Here is a 20,217-nt window from a genome sequence, read left to right on the forward strand (position 1 = left end):
GTTCCTAAGCAAAATGGAGGAAAAGTTAATAATTTCTGTTGCGGGTTTCCCGTTATTGTACGACGTGTCCCTGTTTACATACAGGGACATTAATAAAAAGAACGACGAATGTAAAAGGTGTCTGAAATTGTTGATGTTTTGTTACTTTCACATTTAAAATATTTTAATAGGTTAATTTATACCCTACGTGTGGCCAGAATGCACAAAATAGGATACTGATTTATGTTCAGTTCTCATTTGCTTTGCGGCTCCTTTAAATAAAGTTTTAAAAAAATCACGCATTCTAAAATATACGTCAGAGCGTCAGAGAGTCCCCGAATCTCACGGCGTCGATGGCAGGGCGGCGAGAGCGAATTTTGCCGCTCTCGCCGGCGGCGGTGTGAACGTACAGATACACAAAAGTAAAGACTTAGAAAAAAGCAAAACATTTGGTGGACATTTTCGTGCTGAGAAACTACTGATTTAGGTTTGGGGATTTGGGATTCTGCGTTAAATAATGATGTCCCATTTTTCCACGATCTGAGTCAGCGGTACAATTTGTGTTTATGGGTTAAATGACTACAATAATAATATCATCTAAACATGTTACAATTATAATGATTGTTTTTGCATATTTAATTTCTTCTTTTTTGGGGGGCTAAAACTGTTAGTCTGTGTGTTGTCACCTTGAGAATGAACCGATTTAAAGTGTGAAAACTGATCATAAAAATCATTCAAAATGACACATCTAATAAATATTCAGGTGTGATGCTGTAGAGTTGCATATTAATTATTCTGTGTTTTCTAAAGTGCTGTCTTTCTGGCAGCATTGAGCGTTTTGTTAATTAAAGAGCGCATTTGGTTATTAATGGTGTTTCCTCTCCTCCGCAGGGTCCACCTACAGCGTCCTGTCCACTATGCCATCAGACTCTGAGAGCAGCAGTTCCCTCAGCAGTGTCGGTATGTCAGAGTTTCGTCTCCCACACTTGACACCTTGCACACATTGTCACCGTGCTTTGCTCTATGTGTGTGTGTAAGATGCATTGTAAAGTCACTCAGATCAGACTGCCGACTCAGATGAACAGTGATAATGCATGTTGGAGGGCATGGCAGATCTATCTGAAGGCTGAGGCCTGTTCTCCTGGTTTGGTGCCAGTGGAGAATGTGTCTGTCGTCCAAATGACTTGGCTGTTTCCTTCTGCCAGAGATGCCCATAATGCCCTCTGCCTGTTTGTGTCTGCTGGGGAGCAATGTGGGTTTGAGACGACGAGGTCAACAAAAGGCCTGTTCACAGTCAGTTGCAAATAAATGACAGAAATATTCACACAAAGCACATTTTTGCACATCAACTTTATTAGTCATCATATACTTAATTTTTAAATGTTTAATAAAATAAAAAAATCAACCTGAAACAATGAAAGATTTTTTTTTTTTTTTTTTTTTTTTACAAAATATGATTTCACATGATATTTTACTTGCATAGAGACATTTATAAAGATGCATTATTTTGTTTTAAAATCTTGTCATACATGTTTTCTCAACTTGGTATAAATTGAACTTCTGTTTTAAAAACAAATTTAAACTGTGAATTTAACCATTATCACCATATTAAGGATTTCCACAAGCTTTCAGAAGTATCTGGGAATTTTAAAATGATGATTTTTAGGCCTGGAAAATTGGTGGAAAAAAGCTTTGTTGTGTTTATCCAGATATCTCATGTTAACCTCCTCTAATAAATCCCTAGAAAGGCAATGAAATGACATCTTGACAAATACTATGTTCTCTGCTTTGCTTTATCTTTAATGTAGATTATCCTCATTGTTACTACAAAAAGCGTAATTCATTCTCTGAATATCTGCAGCAGATTCTCCAAGACCAAAAGATTATAGTGGAATTTTAGTTGCTGCTCATCCCGAAAGATCATCATTTACATAAAGTGCTCAGAATGTCAGCCATTGTGACCTCAAGCATGTTCACATTTTTTTGCTTACGCTTATTTATGCAGCTTTTTTTGCTCTGCAGTTTTTTTTAGTACAACCAAGCTTTAAAGGTCAGATTTCTTTTTAAGCCTGTATTTCTTTCTATTTTAGTAGTAGCTCTGCTCTAAAAACGTTGTTGTTGTTGTTGTTATTAACTAAAACTATTAGCTATTAGACTATTCAAATAGTTTTTGTTCCTTTAAATAAAGCTTAACAAATATAAATATTACATTTATAAACTTAAACCTAAAAATAAAGCTAATTACCGTATTAAAAAAACGAATAAAAATGTCTAACTTAACAAAATTACAAAAACGTCAACTGAATTTTAAAATGAAAACTTAAAATATAAAAATAAAAGCTACCGGTAATTCAAAATATTGATGAATACTATAATAGTATACATAATACTACAATAATACTGTCTAAAACCTTACAAGCTGCACATCCACTCGGTCAACTGTAGTAAATGCTACACAATGGCAAGTGGTTTAATTGGTTTAATTCAGCCATATATGTTTGAACCGGAAAGTGATTCAGAAGAAGAGGAAGAGCGAATTATACAGGGTCATCTACAACAAGTCGATGTATCAGAATGGTAGTGCGTTTTATGTACCACTCTCTACAACGTCAGACACATAGGCTAACGGTAATTGATATATTAGTCTTTGGCTTGACTGTTATCAAACAGCTAATAGCTTATTAATGTTACACAAACTGTTCCTGGTTTCCATCTCAGAGTCGGTCTTCTAAACATTAGTATCCTTAGAAACGCTTTGAACAACTCGGAACGCCAGTGCAAAAAGGCATATAGTTAATCATAACATCATAATATACATCATATACATAATTCTCCTGCTATATTGCTACATTTACCTGATTTTTCCTTTCCCAATGTGCTCACTGTGGCAAAGCCCCGCCTCGCACGTTGACGGGATTGGTTACATGTTTGTTACTGGCAGTTTTTGAGACTGTCTTTGGTACACTGCAGTTTTAAAGAGAAAATACTCCAAGTTGGATTCCTCCATTGTGGTCTTAGTTTTTTGGGGGACTCTGTGTTGACCGTAGCCCTGCATTAGTGCTGGGTGAGCTTGTCTGTGCTCCGGTGACGTGCTCACTGTTGCAGGTACCAAAGCCTCATCACCTCCACCTGCGCTCAGTGACACCCGGCCGGCCAGCGAGAACCTGGACACCATCCTGTTCCAGCTGAGACAGGTCACCAGGGAACGGGATGAACTTCGCAAGCGCTTGGCTCTCGCCTCCCCTGGCACCACCTTCGATGACTGCAGGTACAAACCTTGGTTGAAAACAGAACCTTAAATGTTTCACTGGTTCTTTTTTGTCTTCCTGAAAAACCGATATGAGTGTAGTTTTGCACTATATACTGACACCTTCGTAATGCTGCATCCATCCAGCCTTATGTAGAATTAAACGACCCACATGTTGGATGTAAAGGTTTTAATTTAGTTTTAAATGTGAAAGCTTTTCGAGCATGAACCTTCTTTTATACTCTCTTATGCTCGACAAGGCTGCATTTAGTTTATAAAAAATACAGTAAAAGCAGTCAAATTATGCAATATTATGAGAATTTAAAAGAACTATTTTCTGTTTGATTGTTTTAACTTGCAAATGTAATTGAAATGTAGTAAAAAGTTCTGCACATTAGTTACTGACAAAGCGCAAATTAAAGAACGCAGAACCAGCCGGATAATTTCCATAATGATCAACGCAGTCTAGCAAGAGCAACGCAAATTAGCATCTGGTTTGACATGCTTTTTTGGGTGGTAAATAATGGCACAAATATCAATAAATTTATTATTTTTCACTGTGTCTTTAGTAAAGCCTGACGGTAGTTTTTAAATGCCAAAAGAGGGTTTGCGCTGTTAGTCTCTTTGAAGTTGTGCATCTTCGGAAATTGAGCCGCTCACAAAGTAAAAAAAAAATTGCTGATCGAGAGTGAAAACTGAGCACTGAACACTAAGTGGTGGGGCGGCATATATTTCCAGCTCATATTTTCTGCCTTTCTCTTTCGTCCAAAAACTGAAAATGCCTTTTTCGGCAGCCAACAAGTATTTATGTGAATCATTGAATCATTCATTCAAACTGTTTTTTAAAATAATTCATTCAGATCAACTAAACATTTTAAATAGACTTCAGCAATTGATATTTTGTCAGAACATTCAGTAAATGACATTTTTCTTTTGTTTAGTTGTCCGTTCAGAATTGTGGGAGAATCGTGATCTCTGTTTGAAACAAATGTGATTTTCAATTCATCCAGAGTCATGCAGCTGTACCTGTGTGGGTGCAAAGCTGAATGTTCACATTACTTTAGTGTCGCATGATTCTTCAGAAATCATTCTATGTTGATTTAGTGCTGAAGAAACATTACAGGTTAACAACGTGATACACTACCATGCAAAAGTTAGTAAGATTTAAAATACTTGTTATTATTAGCAAGGAAGTATTAAATTGATCAAAAGTGACAGTAAAGACATTTAGGTCCAGATTTACGAAACAGGGAAAATTAGCGTGAGAGGGGATTTCCAAAAAAAAAAGCACCGGGAGTGGAAAGTTCTATGCATGATCTACTGACGAAGCACAAATTAAAAAACACAGACGCAACCGGATCATTTTCACAATGACCAACGCAATCTGCCAAGAGCAGCGCAATTGACCTTCGCAAAGACCCGCCCCCAGTTACTGACAACGCGCTGACAGACAGGACAGACCAGGTTACTTTTTGCGGTTACTTTTGATATTAAACATATTAAACAATCTCACCTTTCAAATTTGGTCATTTGTTAAAAAAAAATTAAACAATAAATACCGTTTTGTGGTTCTTTAATGTGTCGTGACAGATCGCTGTAGAGCCTCAGTTAAAGCTGCTCGTAAACCGATCATCTCTTCCTTCTAGTTTATTTATAGCATCAAATAAACGTGAATGAACATAAGAAGGAATGTTGTTTTTACAAAGCGTCTTATGACATGCTTTTTTTGGGCGGTAAATAATGGCGCAAATCCCAGTAAATCGACTAGCAGAAACCTTAGTAAACCACCTCACATGATTCATTTAAATACTCCCTCCCATAAATTTAGCGTCTGAAAAGGAAACTCCTACAAATGTATATACAATAAGGTCAGCTGCAAAAATAACCCTGTCCAAACCATGTCTTTAGTAAATCCTGACAGTAGTTATTTAACGCCAAAACAGGGTTTGTACTGGCGCAAGATGCTAGTAAATCTGGCCCTTATAATGTTTCAGAAGATGTCTATTTCAAATAAACTATGTTCAGTTTTCACTGTATTTTATTTTCCAAATAAACACAGCATTGGTGAGCATAAGAGACTTATCAAAAACATAAAAAAAATCTTAGTTATTCCAAACTTTTGACCAGTAGAGTATCTCTGTTATCCCAATTAACATTGCAGACTGAGGGCCTCAGTGCTGAATCTGCTGATGTATTACTCTTGTCTCCAAAAGGCCAAATTCCAAACCTGGTCATGACTACGAGCGTCTGAAAACGCAGTGCATGAAGGCCATGGCAGACCTACAGTCCTTGCAGAACCAGCACACCAAGACTCTGAAGAGGTGCGAGGAGGCCGTGAAGGAAGCAGACTACTACCAGTGAGTACAGGCTCCACATGTCTCTCTTAAACACAGGGTTGAGGCTAAGAGCCGTCTGCTGCATGTGTAGCACAGTTTTTAATTAGCGCTTGCATCAAACTCAGGTTAATTATGGCTTTATTAAATGTTTAAAGCACTTTGTTCTGCAACTCAATTCTTGTTGCAATTTTAATGTGCAAAACCAAAAAAATCAATAACAAAAAAGAATTTTAGATTTTTTTTTTGTCACCATTTATTCACTCACATGCCGTCCTACAGAATATTATAACATGTATTTTTTTATGAATATTTAACTGGTTTTGTCTATGCCATGTCAATGGTGTTTTAAATCTACTTTGTGTTCAACAGAAGAACAAAAGTTATGATGGGTTTGGATAGTGAGTAAATGACAGAATTTTATTTTTATGTGAACTATCCCGTCAGTGTCATCTATAACAAGTCTTATGGAGAAAGCACAGCCACAGGATATTGTAAAACTGCTCTGTCATATGTCATCATTAATTTAAGTGACATTGGTTTAATGTAGCCTCGTTATCTAAACCAGTTGGCGATATGTGAGCGTGCACACAAGGAAGTTTGTTCTGCTCCGTTGTCTCTGACTCACCCTTGTTTGCCAGTGTGCGGTCATCCACACACCAACATAATACCGTCCCTCCATACACAGATGTGAAGCGGCTGTAATCTGATTATGATGTAAGGACACATGCCCTCCTGTCCTCATCTTTGCTGGGCACATAGAGATGAAGATTGAGTTGACTAGGGATTAATCCCATATTCCCCATTCCCTCAACAGTGTGTGATTACAGCCACACTCACACACAGCCATTCTCTGTCATGCTGCTTGCATATTACTGATGTCTTGAGAACGGAAACATTCATTCAGTTTGAGCCTCCTCGTTGTCTGCTGATAGCATCCAAACTAAAATAGAACCGTTTTGGAACGCTCTACATGAGCAGAAACCCTGTGCATTAAAATAAAAATAAATACCAAGACACAACTCATAATTGATTTCAGTAAAGTTACCCGTTCGAATTTGGCCAAAAACAAGGTACGGTATATCAGAACTGCAGTGTATTGCGGCAAAAGCCTGAAAAAATTATTTTGTTTTGTACTTTTAAGAATAAAATGCGTAACGAAAACAGTAATATTGTGTAAAATAGACCATTTTAATTAGATTTAAAATAGATAATTGATATTTTTCAGTATTGAATTATATGCATAATTTAATTTCCACCCCCCCGCTTTGTCAGCCATCCTGGATGAGTTTGTTGCAATGCATTATGGGATTGCAGTCTCTGTGATGGGTGCGAGTGATGCTATCTAAGAATTTGTCAGAAAACAAGGTCTCTTAGAACTGCAGTGTATCGCATCAAGAGGCTGACATTGTATTAAATGCTTTATTTTACTTGTACTCTAAAAAGCATAAAATAAAAAACACAAATATTGTGTAAAATAGTTAATTTTAATTCACTTTACAATGGGTCGTTTGTATTTGTAAGTGTCGAATTATATTAATATATACATTTTTTTCATTTGCTGGCCATCTTGGATGGAGTTTGTTGCTATGCATTAAGGAATTGCATTTTCTTTAAAAGGGTACGTGTGATGCTTTGTTAGAATTTGTCCAAAACAAGGTATCTTAGAACAGCAACATCATGTTGCTTACATTTTAAAGCACTTCTATGATGCCTTAAAATGATGCCTACATAGATGACTTACTAGATTTTGGAACCGAATCGCTGTTTAGTTACTAATATACTGTAGAGTTACTATTCTAGATCAGTGCTATTCTGATTGTTTTTACAAGAGTTTTGGTTGTAACTACCTAGACTGCACAAAAAAATGTAAAAAGGGAAACTAGACTGCACTAGGCGATGCAGTTTCTCATGTGGTAAATGGAGTTGCAAAATATGTAACGTATCTCGTTCGTTTGTTTGTTTGTTTTGTGTTTGTATATCAGCATACAGCACAGCCGTCTCTTAAGCGAGCAGTCTCAGTTAAAGGAGGAGATGGAGGTTATGAAAAGAGAGAACAGCAAGCTGGTTCGGGAACACAACCATCTGAAACAGAGCTGTGAGGAGCTCAGGAGACTTCACTCTGAAGATCAGAGAGAGGTGGCCGACATGAGACTACAGCAACAACAGGTACTGACTTTACACACACTCCAGGGACAACGAAGATGTGTTTCATACACTTGTGTAAATGAAATGCTGTTACAGAAACACACTGACATGGGTTGGGGAAAGTTGCTTTTAATTTTTATTTGTTTTTATGTTGTGTTATTCACCCAACTTATTGTTACTCGGTTACTTTTTATGGAAAGTAATGCGGTAAATTACTTTAGTGTTACTTTTTCTCACCTGGGCTGGGCTTGGTTGGTATAAACACAAAAGTTAAAGTTTTGGCAAAGGTAAAGACCCTTTCTCACTGAAAGTAAAATGAAAAATATATGTATGTTTTAATATTTAAAACATTAAATGCATATAATATTTAAAACCGCTTCTATTAGTGATTGCTATCAGGATGTGAAGATATTTTCAACCAGTACAACAAAAAGTGTTTAATAAATTGCCTACCCTACCTTTAATTATTACAGGTGTGTGTATTATTCTGAGTTTGCATTTCACTGTTTTTATAAATTGAGGAATACTGAATCTGTATTTGTGCGATGAGTGAGATGACTGCATGCTCCCATTAGTCTAGAACCACAATAACCGTTTACACAGCGCACACAATGCTTCTACAGTTACTCCGTCCCGATTTCTCTTAACATGAGGACAGAAGAGGTGTCAGTCCTGGGGAAAATGGGAAAACAAAACATGCGCGACTTTTTTAAAAAATATTTTGTTGTAAAATTAAAAGTAATGCCTTACTTTACTAGTTACTTGAAGAAAAGTAATCTAATTACGTGACTCGTGTTACTTGTAATGCCTTACCCGCAACACTGCATTCTGCTGTGGCTCAATAAAGAAAATCAAGTGATTTCTGGGTTACTACATTGAGTATTTCTTTCAATAATGGCTTAAATCGTAAAATTGTTATCATGTGTGCCTTGGTGAATTATTACAGACTTTATAGTTGAGAAATTTAATATAAAAGGGGAAAAATCTAATAAATCAACGAAGAAGGGGATCAATGTATATACAATGTAAATACAATGTATATCCAAATTATTTTACAATAAAACCCTTATTCCAAAGTGAAGCTATTAACTTATTAAATTGTCTGGGTTCAGTCAGATGAATAGACTGAATAGACACAGACAGTGTTTGTTCCTGAATGTTCTCCATTACTCCAGTCTTCAGGGTCACATGATCCTTCAGAAATCATTCTAATATGCTGATTTGGTGCTCAAGAAACATTTCTTATTAGCTTTAAAAACAGAAGTGGAAACCATGGTTAGTTTTTCAGGATTCTTCTATAAATATTGAAAGCTCAACTGTTCAGCATTTATTTAGAAGTAGAAATGTTTTGTAAGATGAATTGTCTTTTCTGTGTCATTACTGTCAATTTAATATGTCCTTGAGGAATACAAGTATTTATTATAAATAATAAATAAATCTCACTGACCCAAACTTTTGAGTGGTAGAATAGGTTTCTAGTGAATTTTCTCCATGTCGTCTGCTACTTCAGGGAGCTATAAGCGGGAAAAATGGCCTCAGTGCTGAAACTATTTTCAGAACCGCTTCTTCTTCGCAGCAGCGTCCTGCTAATGCACGCAGTGTGAATGTAACCTGTTAATACGGGCACCAAAATACATATGCGCTTCTTACGCTTGCAGTGTGAAACAGGCCTAATGGTACCGCCGTCAGCCAGAAAGTGACGTTAGTCTGCCAAAATCGATCCCTGAGTTTTTCGGAGAACTCCAGGGACGGTTAATTAAATTGCAGAATTTGTCGTTCCCCCGCAGCGCAGACTGTTGTGGGATTAGTGCGTCTGTTGCATCATGAACTGCAGCGTTTATATTGTAAATCCGGAGGCTGGGCATCCCATGGTAGTGCAACCAAATCTGACCTTGACATAAATCTGAAGCCAGGGGACAGGAGATTATTCAATCAGATGCCACCGTGTCAACACACTGTCTGCTCTCTGCAGCTGCCATGAGAGTCAACCTTTTCCTGTCAGATTGATTCATCAGGCTTTCTTTCCGGATTAAACCCACAAACACAAATGGAAAGGTTTAGAGCATTAGGATATCTCCTGCTTGTGTGTCTGGAGCGGTCTTAATTGTCACAAAGTGGTTACATCAGGCATGCCAAAGGATCTGTACTGTAGCGTACAGATTGAAGCGTGTTTTGACCCGTCAGCAGTGCTTACGCTGCCCACAGGCTGCACAAAACACTCCTCCTGCTTGAAAAGGTCAGCCTGGAAGGGCAAGTGCTGCCTGACTGATGGAGAAGGACAGAGGCTTTTGCAGTTTGTCAATACTCTAAGCACTGATTACATGGCCTAGAGGAGAGTTAGATAAAGATGCCAATCACTCGGCATATGATCCCAGTGTGGCTTGGTCAGGCCCTACTGATGTGTGGGTTTATTGCCCGGACAGGGAATTGCCTTCGATTATGTCATTAGGACATATAGTGTTCTAATGGGTCAGCGTTTTGCAGAACAAGTGAACTTAATGCTGTTTGTTTAATACTGAATGCAGTGTTGCCTTTTTGTGTATAAGTGCAGTGACGGCATTTTGCATTCGAGTACAGTAGATGTTTTATAGACTCATGAGCGCCCTCTGGTGTTTGGATTGTAAAAGTTTAATTCAAGTGGTGATGAAAGCAAATTTATAACATTGATAGTACAGAGACTCAGTGATATGATGAGCCACATTCAAAATCATTGGAAAATAGGCAATATGTTCAGACATGTGACCACACATCAGTTGGATTTTACATTAATGCATAATGCGTGCAAATCAATATCAATACAATATCTTTTGGACTGGCCAATGTAGTCAAGAACACATACCCTACTTTTTTTAGTACAAATAAGTAGTGTCAAAAGGCTAAACCTTTATTTATATAAACTCATTTTATAATTTTTGTATTTTATGTTGTTGTTTTTTGACACCACAGTAAATCCGGTTCATGAAAGACTTTTTTTGATGCAGGTAATCAGGGAAAACGGGTCATCAGAGGTTTTGAACAAGCTCTACGACACCGCGATGGACAAGCTGGAGGGGGTGAAGAAGGAATACGACGTCTTGAGCAAAAGATACAGTGAGAAGGTGGCCAGTCACAACACTGATCTGAGTCGACTGGAGCAGGTGGAGGAGGAGAACAGGCGCTTGCAGAAGCAAACAGACGCTCTGCTTAAACAGCGCGACACGGCCATCCAGTACCAACAGCAGTGGTCTTCATCTATGAGACGGTACGAGCAGCATCAGTCGCCTTCGCCTTGTGTAACACTCTACGAGTACATTTAAAGATTATACATCAACAACTTTTTGACTACAGTCATGTCAAACATAATCTGCTGCATTTTTTGCTCTGAGTCTGAGGCAAGTAGTGCGGAATGATATTAAATATGGTAAAATATGTTAAACCGAGCTTTGTCTGATTATTTAACAAATTCCCACTCAATGATTTAGGGACGTGTAGACGGTTTGATTGGCAGTCATTACATAACATAAAATATATCAGCACACAGTTTATACAAGACATGTACATTGTTTATATTTAAAGGTCATACATCAACCGCTCTAACTTTTTCAGACACTGCAGTCACATAAAACACAATCTGCAGCAGTTTTTTTTGTATTGAGTTTGAGGCCCCGTTTACACATACATGGTTATTTAAAAAAACTGAGGCATTTCCCTTCGTTTGTGCCCTCTGTTTACATGCAAACGGAGAATTCACCTCTGAGAGCGAGTCTTTCTAAAAACTCAGGCCAGAGTGGAGATTTTTGGAAAAATTTGTTTGCACGTTTGCATGTAAACTGAGAAAAAGTGAGTTTTAGGCAGCCGACATCACAGTATGTAACTATTTTCAGGATTTTCGGCTAACGTGGGCTTGAGCTTCTCGTTACACTGCGACCTACAGGTTTGGCATGCTATTGTCGGCGTATACACGGGTTTGTGTAAACGAACATTTTTCTGAAAACTGACCGTAGCCTGAGACAAAAAGTGCTGAATGTATTACATTGTGGTAAAATACGTTAAACAGCTGAAAGCATAATCAGATTTGCCTAAATACTTATATTATTAATAAATAAGTATATAATAAATTAAATTAATTCACACAAGGATTGAGGGATGAGTAGATGTTGTGAATGACAGGCATTACTTAAAATACACTGCCGGCCCCCCAGAAAGTGACCGTTTGGATTTAAATAGGCAAATACTTAAGAGTCTATGATTGGATCATTATTGCAGTGATTATTATCTATCTTGCATGTTTAATGTTTGGCAACAGTTCTTCTAACCCTAATTGATGGAGTGTGTAGCTTTTCATTTCTTAAACAACCATTTAGGAAGACACATCATGACCATATTCCAGGATGACAATGTCAAGATTCATCAGGCTCAAATTGTAAAAGAATGGTTAGGAGGGAGCATGAAGAGTCATTTTCACAGAGTCCAGACCTTAACTTCATTGAAAGTCTTTGGGGATGAGCTTGAGTAGACTTTACAGAGTGCTGGACTCTTGCATTGTCAATACAAGATCTCGACCAAAACTTGATGCACCTCTTGATGGAAATAACATCCCAACATTTATTTCACATATATAATCACTGCAATAATGATCCAATCATAGACTTTAAAGCATTTGCCTATTTAAATCCCCCCAAAACATTTTGTCCAGGTAGTGTATATTGTCATACATTTTATACAGATGCGTAGATTATTTATATCATTCACATAAATCGTACAATTATGGTCCTGACTTCTGATCGTTCAATACAGTCAATGGCCAATCTTTCTGCCAACCTTTCAATTCAGTTCCTCAATTAACATGCCCCACTTATAAAAGTAATTTATATATGGTACTTAAGCATTATAATAATAAAATCATTCATTAATTGACATGTTTAATTTGAACCCCATCAGATTTGACTCCGTGCAGCAGGAGCTGAATAAGGCCTCCGCACAGAACAAGGAGCTGCAGAGAGAGATGGAGAGACTTCAGTCGGAGGTGACGCGCTACAAGAACTTCCAGCTGAAGGCGGTGAAGGATGGAGAGAAGTACAAGGAGGAGCGGGATTCTGTGTTTAATGAATACAGACTGATCATGAGCGAGAGGGACCAGGTCATTAAAGAGGTGGACAAGCTGCAGACGGAGCTGGAAGCGGCAGAGGCCCGGCTCAAAAACACCTCCTCTGAGAGGGTGGTGGCCAGTGAGGAGCTGGAAGCTCTCCGACAGGTAACACTGAATAATAACTGATGGCAGACAACAAATTAGCTATGTTTCCATTCAAAGTTGGGAATTTAACTTGTGTGCAAAATTAGAGTATCATAAAACATTTGCGAATAAAGCAGCGTTTCCATCCCATGTGTTCAAGAGAATAACATTGTCACTTCCTAGGAAATTAGTGCAAAATATCTGTAATAAAAATGGAAGTTGCTGCAATAGCCACTGTGGGCTCTTTTTTCCTACATCATAAATTACTTGCTTCTCAGAGCGTGCAGATGAAATGCAATAAACACTGTCATGTTATCTTGCGTCGGATGGCTGATGTTTGGGAATGCAATCGTGTGAGACGCTTCAGGGAGGTCATTATCCCAAATCATTCTGATGACAGACTTTGGCTCAGGCATTTAAAAACCAACATTTGAGAAGACGTGCAATGAAATCGGTCACCTGGTTAGTCCAGTTATCCAATCACATCCACTGTTGAGGCAAAGTCTCATTAATTATTAGATGCGCATTGAGTTTCTTTTTTGATAAATGTTTCTATCATAGTTTATGCACGTCCTCTTATCGGATTAAAAAAAAATTATAATCATCCGCCTACATTGAGCTTATTTGTTTTTAGGATTTTTTAAATTAATGTATGCGCATCTTGGCTTTTCCATTCAGTGTTTTTTCAATGCAATATCCCAAAATGCACACACAAATAGGTGGTATACCCCCCCTGGACTGGATCTTGTTATAATATGCTCTCTGTTCTGTAAATCACCTTTCTGTTACTGAGTTTGTGCTTGGCGTCCAGTGAATATAACATGTCGTTTTGAAAAAGCACTTTAAATCAATAGCGTATAACTGTCGCTGGCGTTGGTGTCTTTTTATAGGAGCTAAATTCATCGCTGGTGGATCGAGACCGTGCCATCTGTGAGAGAAACGAGCTGCTGGAAAAATACTGCCATGAAGTGAAGGACAAAGCGGAGGCCCAGAAAGAGCTGAGTCAGGCCTGTAAAGACATCGAGACCGTGCGGGAGGAAAGAGATGTGGCCAGGAAAGAGAGAACCGAAGCCATCATCCAGAGAGACCAGTTACTACGGGAATACTATCAGGCCAGACAGGTGCTTACAACATATGGTCACATTAATGACATTTAGTGTAAAATGTATTTTATATTCTGAAGCTACATCCAGTCTTTTATGGAAAACCTGGAAGATGTAGGGAATTTTCTAGGCCTAAAAAGACTATGATAGATGGAAGTAAAATTAATCATGGAAATGTTTATAGTGAAGTAATTTATTTTTAGTGGTGCTTCCGTAACTCGTCCCGCATCGTTTGTTATACACCTATGAATGAGGTGTCAAATTGACCGATTTATTGAAGAGAGGATTTTACTTCAGCTTAAAATTAATCTCACATTGATGGAATGTTCGTGAATTTGATTCTCAGCTGTCATATTCACACACACAGGCATGCATGCAGGGCATCAGGAACCCTCTCTCTCTCTCTCCTTTATCTCTCTCAGTTCTCTCTCTCTCTAATCTACAGATTCAACATTTGTAATGAAGTGTTTCTAGTCAAACATAGAAACACTTCATTACAAATGTTGAATCTGAAGATTAGAGAGAGATTTTTTGTTGTCAAAAATGGTCGAAAATCTGTAAATATGATACACTATCATTCAAAAGTTTGGTATCACGGTTTCCTCAAAAAATATTAAGTAGCACAACTGTTTTCAGCATTAATAAATGTTTCTTAAATGCCAAAATTAGAATATTAAAATTATTTCTGAAGGATCATGTGACACTGAAGACTGGAGTAATAATGCTGAAAATTCAGCTTTGGCATCACAAGAAAAAAATAAATGTTTAAATATATTAATAATAGAAAAGTTATTTTAAATTGCAGTACTATTTGACAATTTACTGTTTTACTGTATATTTGATTGAATAAAGGCAGATTCGGTGAGCATAAGAGACTTCTTTCAAAAGCATTAATATGTTACCAACCCCAAACTCTTGAACGGTAATATCAGCACCCTTAACTATTTAAACAACACATTTTAATAGATTATGTATTAGATTCAGAGTAACTTGTGTTTCTGCTGCACCATGACTCAAAAACAAGTGTGATATACCATTAGGATTCATGTTTTTATTTTAGATATTTAACAGATGTCACTGCAGTTATCTGCTGTTCTACGAGCAGAACTGTCTAAGGGACATCCTCACCTTTGTTCTTGATTTTTCACACCAGTATTCACACACAAACAAACACTTCAAACCACAAAGCTCATCAAAATCTCATAATCCATGAGCCATTGGATTATTCCAGTAGAAAAACCCCAAAGCTGATTTATTCAGTCAGCTTGAAGCTGAAGCATCAGTGCTGCTAAAGTCCACTAGAGGTCTCTCTAGCTTCTCTAGAATAGCTGTAAGTTGCAATTCTCACCTCCCTGGTGAAGCTTATATAACTAATTTCACTAATATGACTTTACAGATGTCTTAATTTGGGGGATGAAATTATCTTGCAGTCATATTGAACATGGATATTTTTGCTACAGAAACAAGACTCTGCTACACTGGACATGGAGCGTGCCAATAAGGAGATTGATGTGTTGAGGAAGCAGTGTGAGGCCATGTCTCAGGAGCTGAAGGAGGCCGTGCAGGAGGCAGAGGTGGCCAAGTGTCGCAGAGATTGGGCCTTTCAGGAAAGAGACAAGATTGTTGCTGAGAGAGAGAGCATACGGTACCGTTTGACATTGAGTTTATCTAAAATAAGCAACTGTTGGTGCTGATGCTTATGCTTGAGCGCGTGTTTGCTGTGTTTTGGCAGGACGTTGTGTGATAACCTGCGCAGAGAGAGAGACCGTGCCGTCAGCGATCTGGCTGATGCCCTGCGTAATCTCGACGACATGAGGAAACAGCGGAACGATGCGGCCAGGGAACTAAAAGAGCTCAAGTAAACAATTTTTAGTCCTGCTTTTCTGCCAATCTCTGTCAGTTTTTGACAGATAATTTACCGATAATGTACATTTACACCCAACCTCTTGTAAATATGAATGCATAAATTAATAAATAACATAAATAAATAACATCATAATGCAAAATAATATTAAATAAATAAATAATTGATAGGTAAAATATAAAATAATGATGACTATCTTTTTTTTTCTGTGCATGTGAACTGACAAGCAGCAGATCGTTTCACACTTATAATGTCCAATCATATTCATTTATGGCAAATGATTCGTGGTCCTGGTGGAATTAATTTAGGGTCCGAGTCTGTTAATTGGTTACAAGGCTCACGCTGCGTCCCAATTCGCCTACTTATACTAATACCCTGAAAGTATGTACTGTTTTTGTGAAGAAAAACGACATACTTTTGAGTGTGTAGCAGAATAGTATGCAAGCTTTGGGACATACTACTTCGCCATAACTGCGTCTTTAACGGACCGCTCTGTCGCTTGGTTAAAATCTTGTCACAGTTAAAATCCTCCACATTCAATTTAATTTCCTAGTAGCACGTTGATCTGCCAGTCGTGGGATTTTCATGCGGAGAAGCTCATGTGTTTGCAATTTGTATAATGATGCATTTAAATATTAATGACCAAACGTATCTTTGCAAAAGTTCACAATGCTGTTGCAGATAAAATATAATGTGGATAATATTTAAATAAATATCTTTTTGTCAGGTTAGATACTGATTAATCACTCAAACCCCTTTATCTAAACCTCTCTACTTAACCTTCAAACTCGCACATCCATCAAGTTTGTAGTTTTTTAACACTTTATTCGTGTTTGTAGTATTAATCGAATCCTCGTCCAACGCGCAATGGGTTATGGCCAATATTAGCCATTAGTGTGTGCACGCATCTGGACATCCGATTCTAACCGAAAAAAAGTAGACCATCCGGGTATCTTTGGAATACTCATTTTAATTCACTACGATTTGGGACATTTCCAATTTCGAATACCATTTAGGACGGATAGTATGCGAATTGGGACGCAGTATGCGTCATATAAAATTCCTGCAACAAACGCCCCCTAGTGGTTATTCCATCCCCATTAAAACTCCATAGCACCCCCACCCTCTTGCACTAGTCTTCTTTTCTTATGTCACTGATGCCCTCCAGGCTTTCCTCCCTCTGAGTCTATGAATCATAGTGACAGTATTGCCAGTTTGCCAGTATTCCCCAACTACTTGATCCTGTTTTTTTCTACCCAGTTTTGAGGTGTGACCTTGATGCTGCTTTTATAACATCTCCATTTAGCACAGGTGTTTCTAGATTGCACAAACTGTGCCAAAAGATGCCCTGATGATGCCAAGCCGTATTATCCAACTGGCCTGTAGGACAGAGGCTTTCCCAGTCTTGCATCAGCAGCTTTTTAAACAAAGTGATGGTCTTCAAGACTGTTGACATTTGACATTCTATTTTGTGTTGGGTTTTGTGGGCGTGAGATGAATTAGATGACTGTTTGGAGAGATGAGAGAGAAAATAGTCTGTCTTGTTTTGTGCTCTCTACCAACAAAGGGAGAAGATGGAGAGCCAGTTGGAAAAGGAGGCGCGTTTTTGCCATATAATGGCTCACAGCTCCCATGATTCAGCCATAGACACAGACTCATTAGAGTGGGAGACTGAGGTGGTGGAGTTTGAGAAGGATCGGGTAAGAATGCAGAAATCCAAAGCACTACAGCTAAAAGGGATGAAGGAAAATATTGTGATCTTAAAGGTAGATTATAGTTAGGGAGCATATCTGGGAATATGTTTTCCAGGCCTGGAAAAAGCAAGAACGTTTCTGTAGGATATTATGTACTTGCCAATTAATTACCAGTAATTACAATAACTGGGTAATAACTACGTGCTAACACTGAACCTAACCTTAACCCATGTAGTTAGCTTATGTTACTCAGTGATTTTTTTTTTGGCAGTACATTATAAGAGCATCTATTGTAATATAAAGTGCAACCAAAATTTATTTTGGGAATACACATTTTTGTAGTTTTAGTCTTAAAGTGTTTTTAGCTATATATTACTCTCATTTAGATCAAAACTACAAATGTTATATTTTTGAGAGAAGCATTCTTTGTCATCGATTCTTTTCAATTAATCTGTTGAACTGCTTCATACTTGCAAACTCTTAGCCTTTTTGATATTGGACCATTAACACGATTCACAGAGTTTTTGGGTGATGGTCTCATAAATTAGTGCCAGATTTACTTTAGCTTAATAGTGCATTTCCAAAAAAGCACTGATGGGAGTGGAAAGTTCTGCGCATGATCTACTGACGACAAATGAAAGAACACAGACGCAGTCGGATCATTTCCATAATGAGCAAGAGCAACGCAAATTAGCGTCTGGTTTAAGACATGCTTTTTAAATGCAGCAAATACCAGTAAATTGACTAGCGCAAACCTTAGTAAATCACCTCACATGATTCATTTAAATACTCCTACAAATGCATATGCAATAAGGTCAGCCGCAAAAATAACCCTGTCCAAGCCTTTTCAACCCTAATTTTTCTCTGTGTGTCTTTAGTAAATCCTGACGGTAGGCATTTAATGCCAAAAGAGGGTTTGCACTGGCGCAAGGCAAGCTGTCCTTTTGTGTTTTAAGGCATGTTGCTGCTTTGTGTACAGGGGTAACCTCTGTGTTTCAGGTTTTCCATTAGCGCCACCTACTATCAGAGAGTGAATTTGTGTTTTCATTTAGCCAGTCTGAAAATTTGATATAACCGTTATTAGGCTTGGCTGAAATGTGAGGTTTATCATTTTATAAAAAAATTCTGTCAAAACGTATAAAAATTGTACGGTCACTTTACAGTTTAGGATGTTTCCACAGACATTGGTGTTGTTTCAAAACATTGCTACCTAAATAAAATGCAGTTCTATTCTAAGATAAGAATTTTCTGAAACAATTTAAACTGCTGATTCCTAGAAAATCTTTTTTTTTGTCGGGCTGGAGTTTTCAAGTATGTTGTTCACAAATTTGTGTGAATGAATGATTCATTAAAAAAACTAACCCAGCAAATACAAATGACTGCAAAGGAAATTCACTTGTCAGAAAGGTATAACCTATACTTTTTTTTTTTTTTAATTGTTGTTCCAGGATGCTCATTCACATCACTTTACCTTCATTTTAGTTTATTTTTTCTCCATGTGGAGAGGTCTCATCTGTCTCTCCATCAATATCCTCCCAACAGGACGACATGGATTTGAAGGCAATGGGGTTTGATATTGCAGAGGGGGTGAATGATCCATATTTACCAGGGGATTGTGGGATATTTGTGACCAGGGTGGACAAAGGAAGTATCGCGGATGGAAGATTGAGGTGAATTCAGATATTGAGTGTTTTTCAGATAATGCCCTCTGGAATTTCCCTGCTTATAGTTTTGTCCTGACCGGCTGTGCTGCTCTCTCAATAGGGTGAATGATTGGCTGCTGAAGATAAATGATGTGGACCTGACTCACAAAGACAGGAAGCAGGTCATCAAAGCCGTACTTAACGGAGGCGGGCTAATCAATATGGTCGTTCGCAGGAGAAAATCTTTAGGAGGAAGACTGGTTACTCCTGTCCACATTAATCTCATCGGACACAAAGGTATCACTTACTTCTGTAACTTCCCACATCTTCCCCAACTAATTTGACCATTTCTATGGCTAATTTCCCTTATTTTCTTATTAATGACCCCTAATTTTGGTCTGCACTCTCCCAGATGCTGGTATCACTCTTGAGGGTGGCGTGTACGTGGCTGCTATCGCACCGGGCAGCCCAGCTGCCAGAGAGGGATCTCTTACCATCGGAGACCGCCTCATTGCCGTAAGTCATCAAGCAGTCATGCGATCCTTTCTCAAAAACAAGGAAACATTTTGCTTTTATAAAAGTCTGACCTTAGCTCTCATCACAATCTCCTAACTGAAGCACATTTTTAATCCAGCTACTTATCTTAAATGCATGGGGGCTCATTAGACGAACTGCCAATCAAATCCACTCCACTCCCTAAATGGAGGTGACTGAATATAAGACAGGTGATGTGCTAAGCGATAGCTGCCACTGGTGATAAGTAACACAGATGTTAATCCTGAGAACAGATCAGGTGTTACTTTAACTCCCATGCTAGATACTAGGTAGTTGATATCTGTAACCTTTTGGCTCCAGTATCGGCCATGTCAGACGGCTCAATCAATAGTGCTGCTACATTTGCTGGATCTTATCATGAAAGGAATGGTTCACTCAAAAATAAAAACTGTGTCATGGTTTACTCGCAATCATATTGTTGTAAACCTCCATGGTTTGC

General features: G+C 38.0%; 1 protein-coding gene across 5 annotated transcripts in view; it reads left to right on the forward strand.

Moving 5' to 3' along the window:
- dlg5a (discs, large homolog 5a) overlaps positions 1 to 20,217 on the forward strand; it is a 59,496-nt gene that overhangs the window by 15,713 nt on the left and 23,566 nt on the right. For 3 of the 5 annotated variants that reach the window (XM_079634522.1, XM_079634523.1, XM_079634524.1), the window contains exons 2-14: positions 871 to 939; positions 3,085 to 3,247; positions 5,440 to 5,583; positions 7,545 to 7,728; positions 10,689 to 10,948; positions 12,628 to 12,940; positions 13,810 to 14,040; positions 15,483 to 15,667; positions 15,755 to 15,880; positions 17,454 to 17,586; positions 19,123 to 19,250; positions 19,345 to 19,520; positions 19,636 to 19,739. In XM_079634522.1, coding sequence (XP_079490648.1) covers positions 871 to 939; positions 3,085 to 3,247; positions 5,440 to 5,583; positions 7,545 to 7,728; positions 10,689 to 10,948; positions 12,628 to 12,940; positions 13,810 to 14,040; positions 15,483 to 15,667; positions 15,755 to 15,880; positions 17,454 to 17,586; positions 19,123 to 19,250; positions 19,345 to 19,520; positions 19,636 to 19,739 — 2,216 coding nt within the window. The remainder of the gene's footprint in view (positions 1 to 870; positions 940 to 3,084; positions 3,248 to 5,439; positions 5,584 to 7,544; positions 7,729 to 10,688; positions 10,949 to 12,627; positions 12,941 to 13,809; positions 14,041 to 15,482; positions 15,668 to 15,754; positions 15,881 to 17,453; positions 17,587 to 19,122; positions 19,251 to 19,344; positions 19,521 to 19,635; positions 19,740 to 20,217) is intronic. The other 2 variants (XM_079634526.1, XM_079634525.1) reach the window with 1 other exon arrangement.

This window comes from Phoxinus phoxinus, assembly GCF_949152265.1.
Source record: "Phoxinus phoxinus genome assembly, chromosome: 14".
Classification (NCBI taxonomy): Eukaryota; Metazoa; Chordata; class Actinopteri; order Cypriniformes; family Leuciscidae; genus Phoxinus; species Phoxinus phoxinus.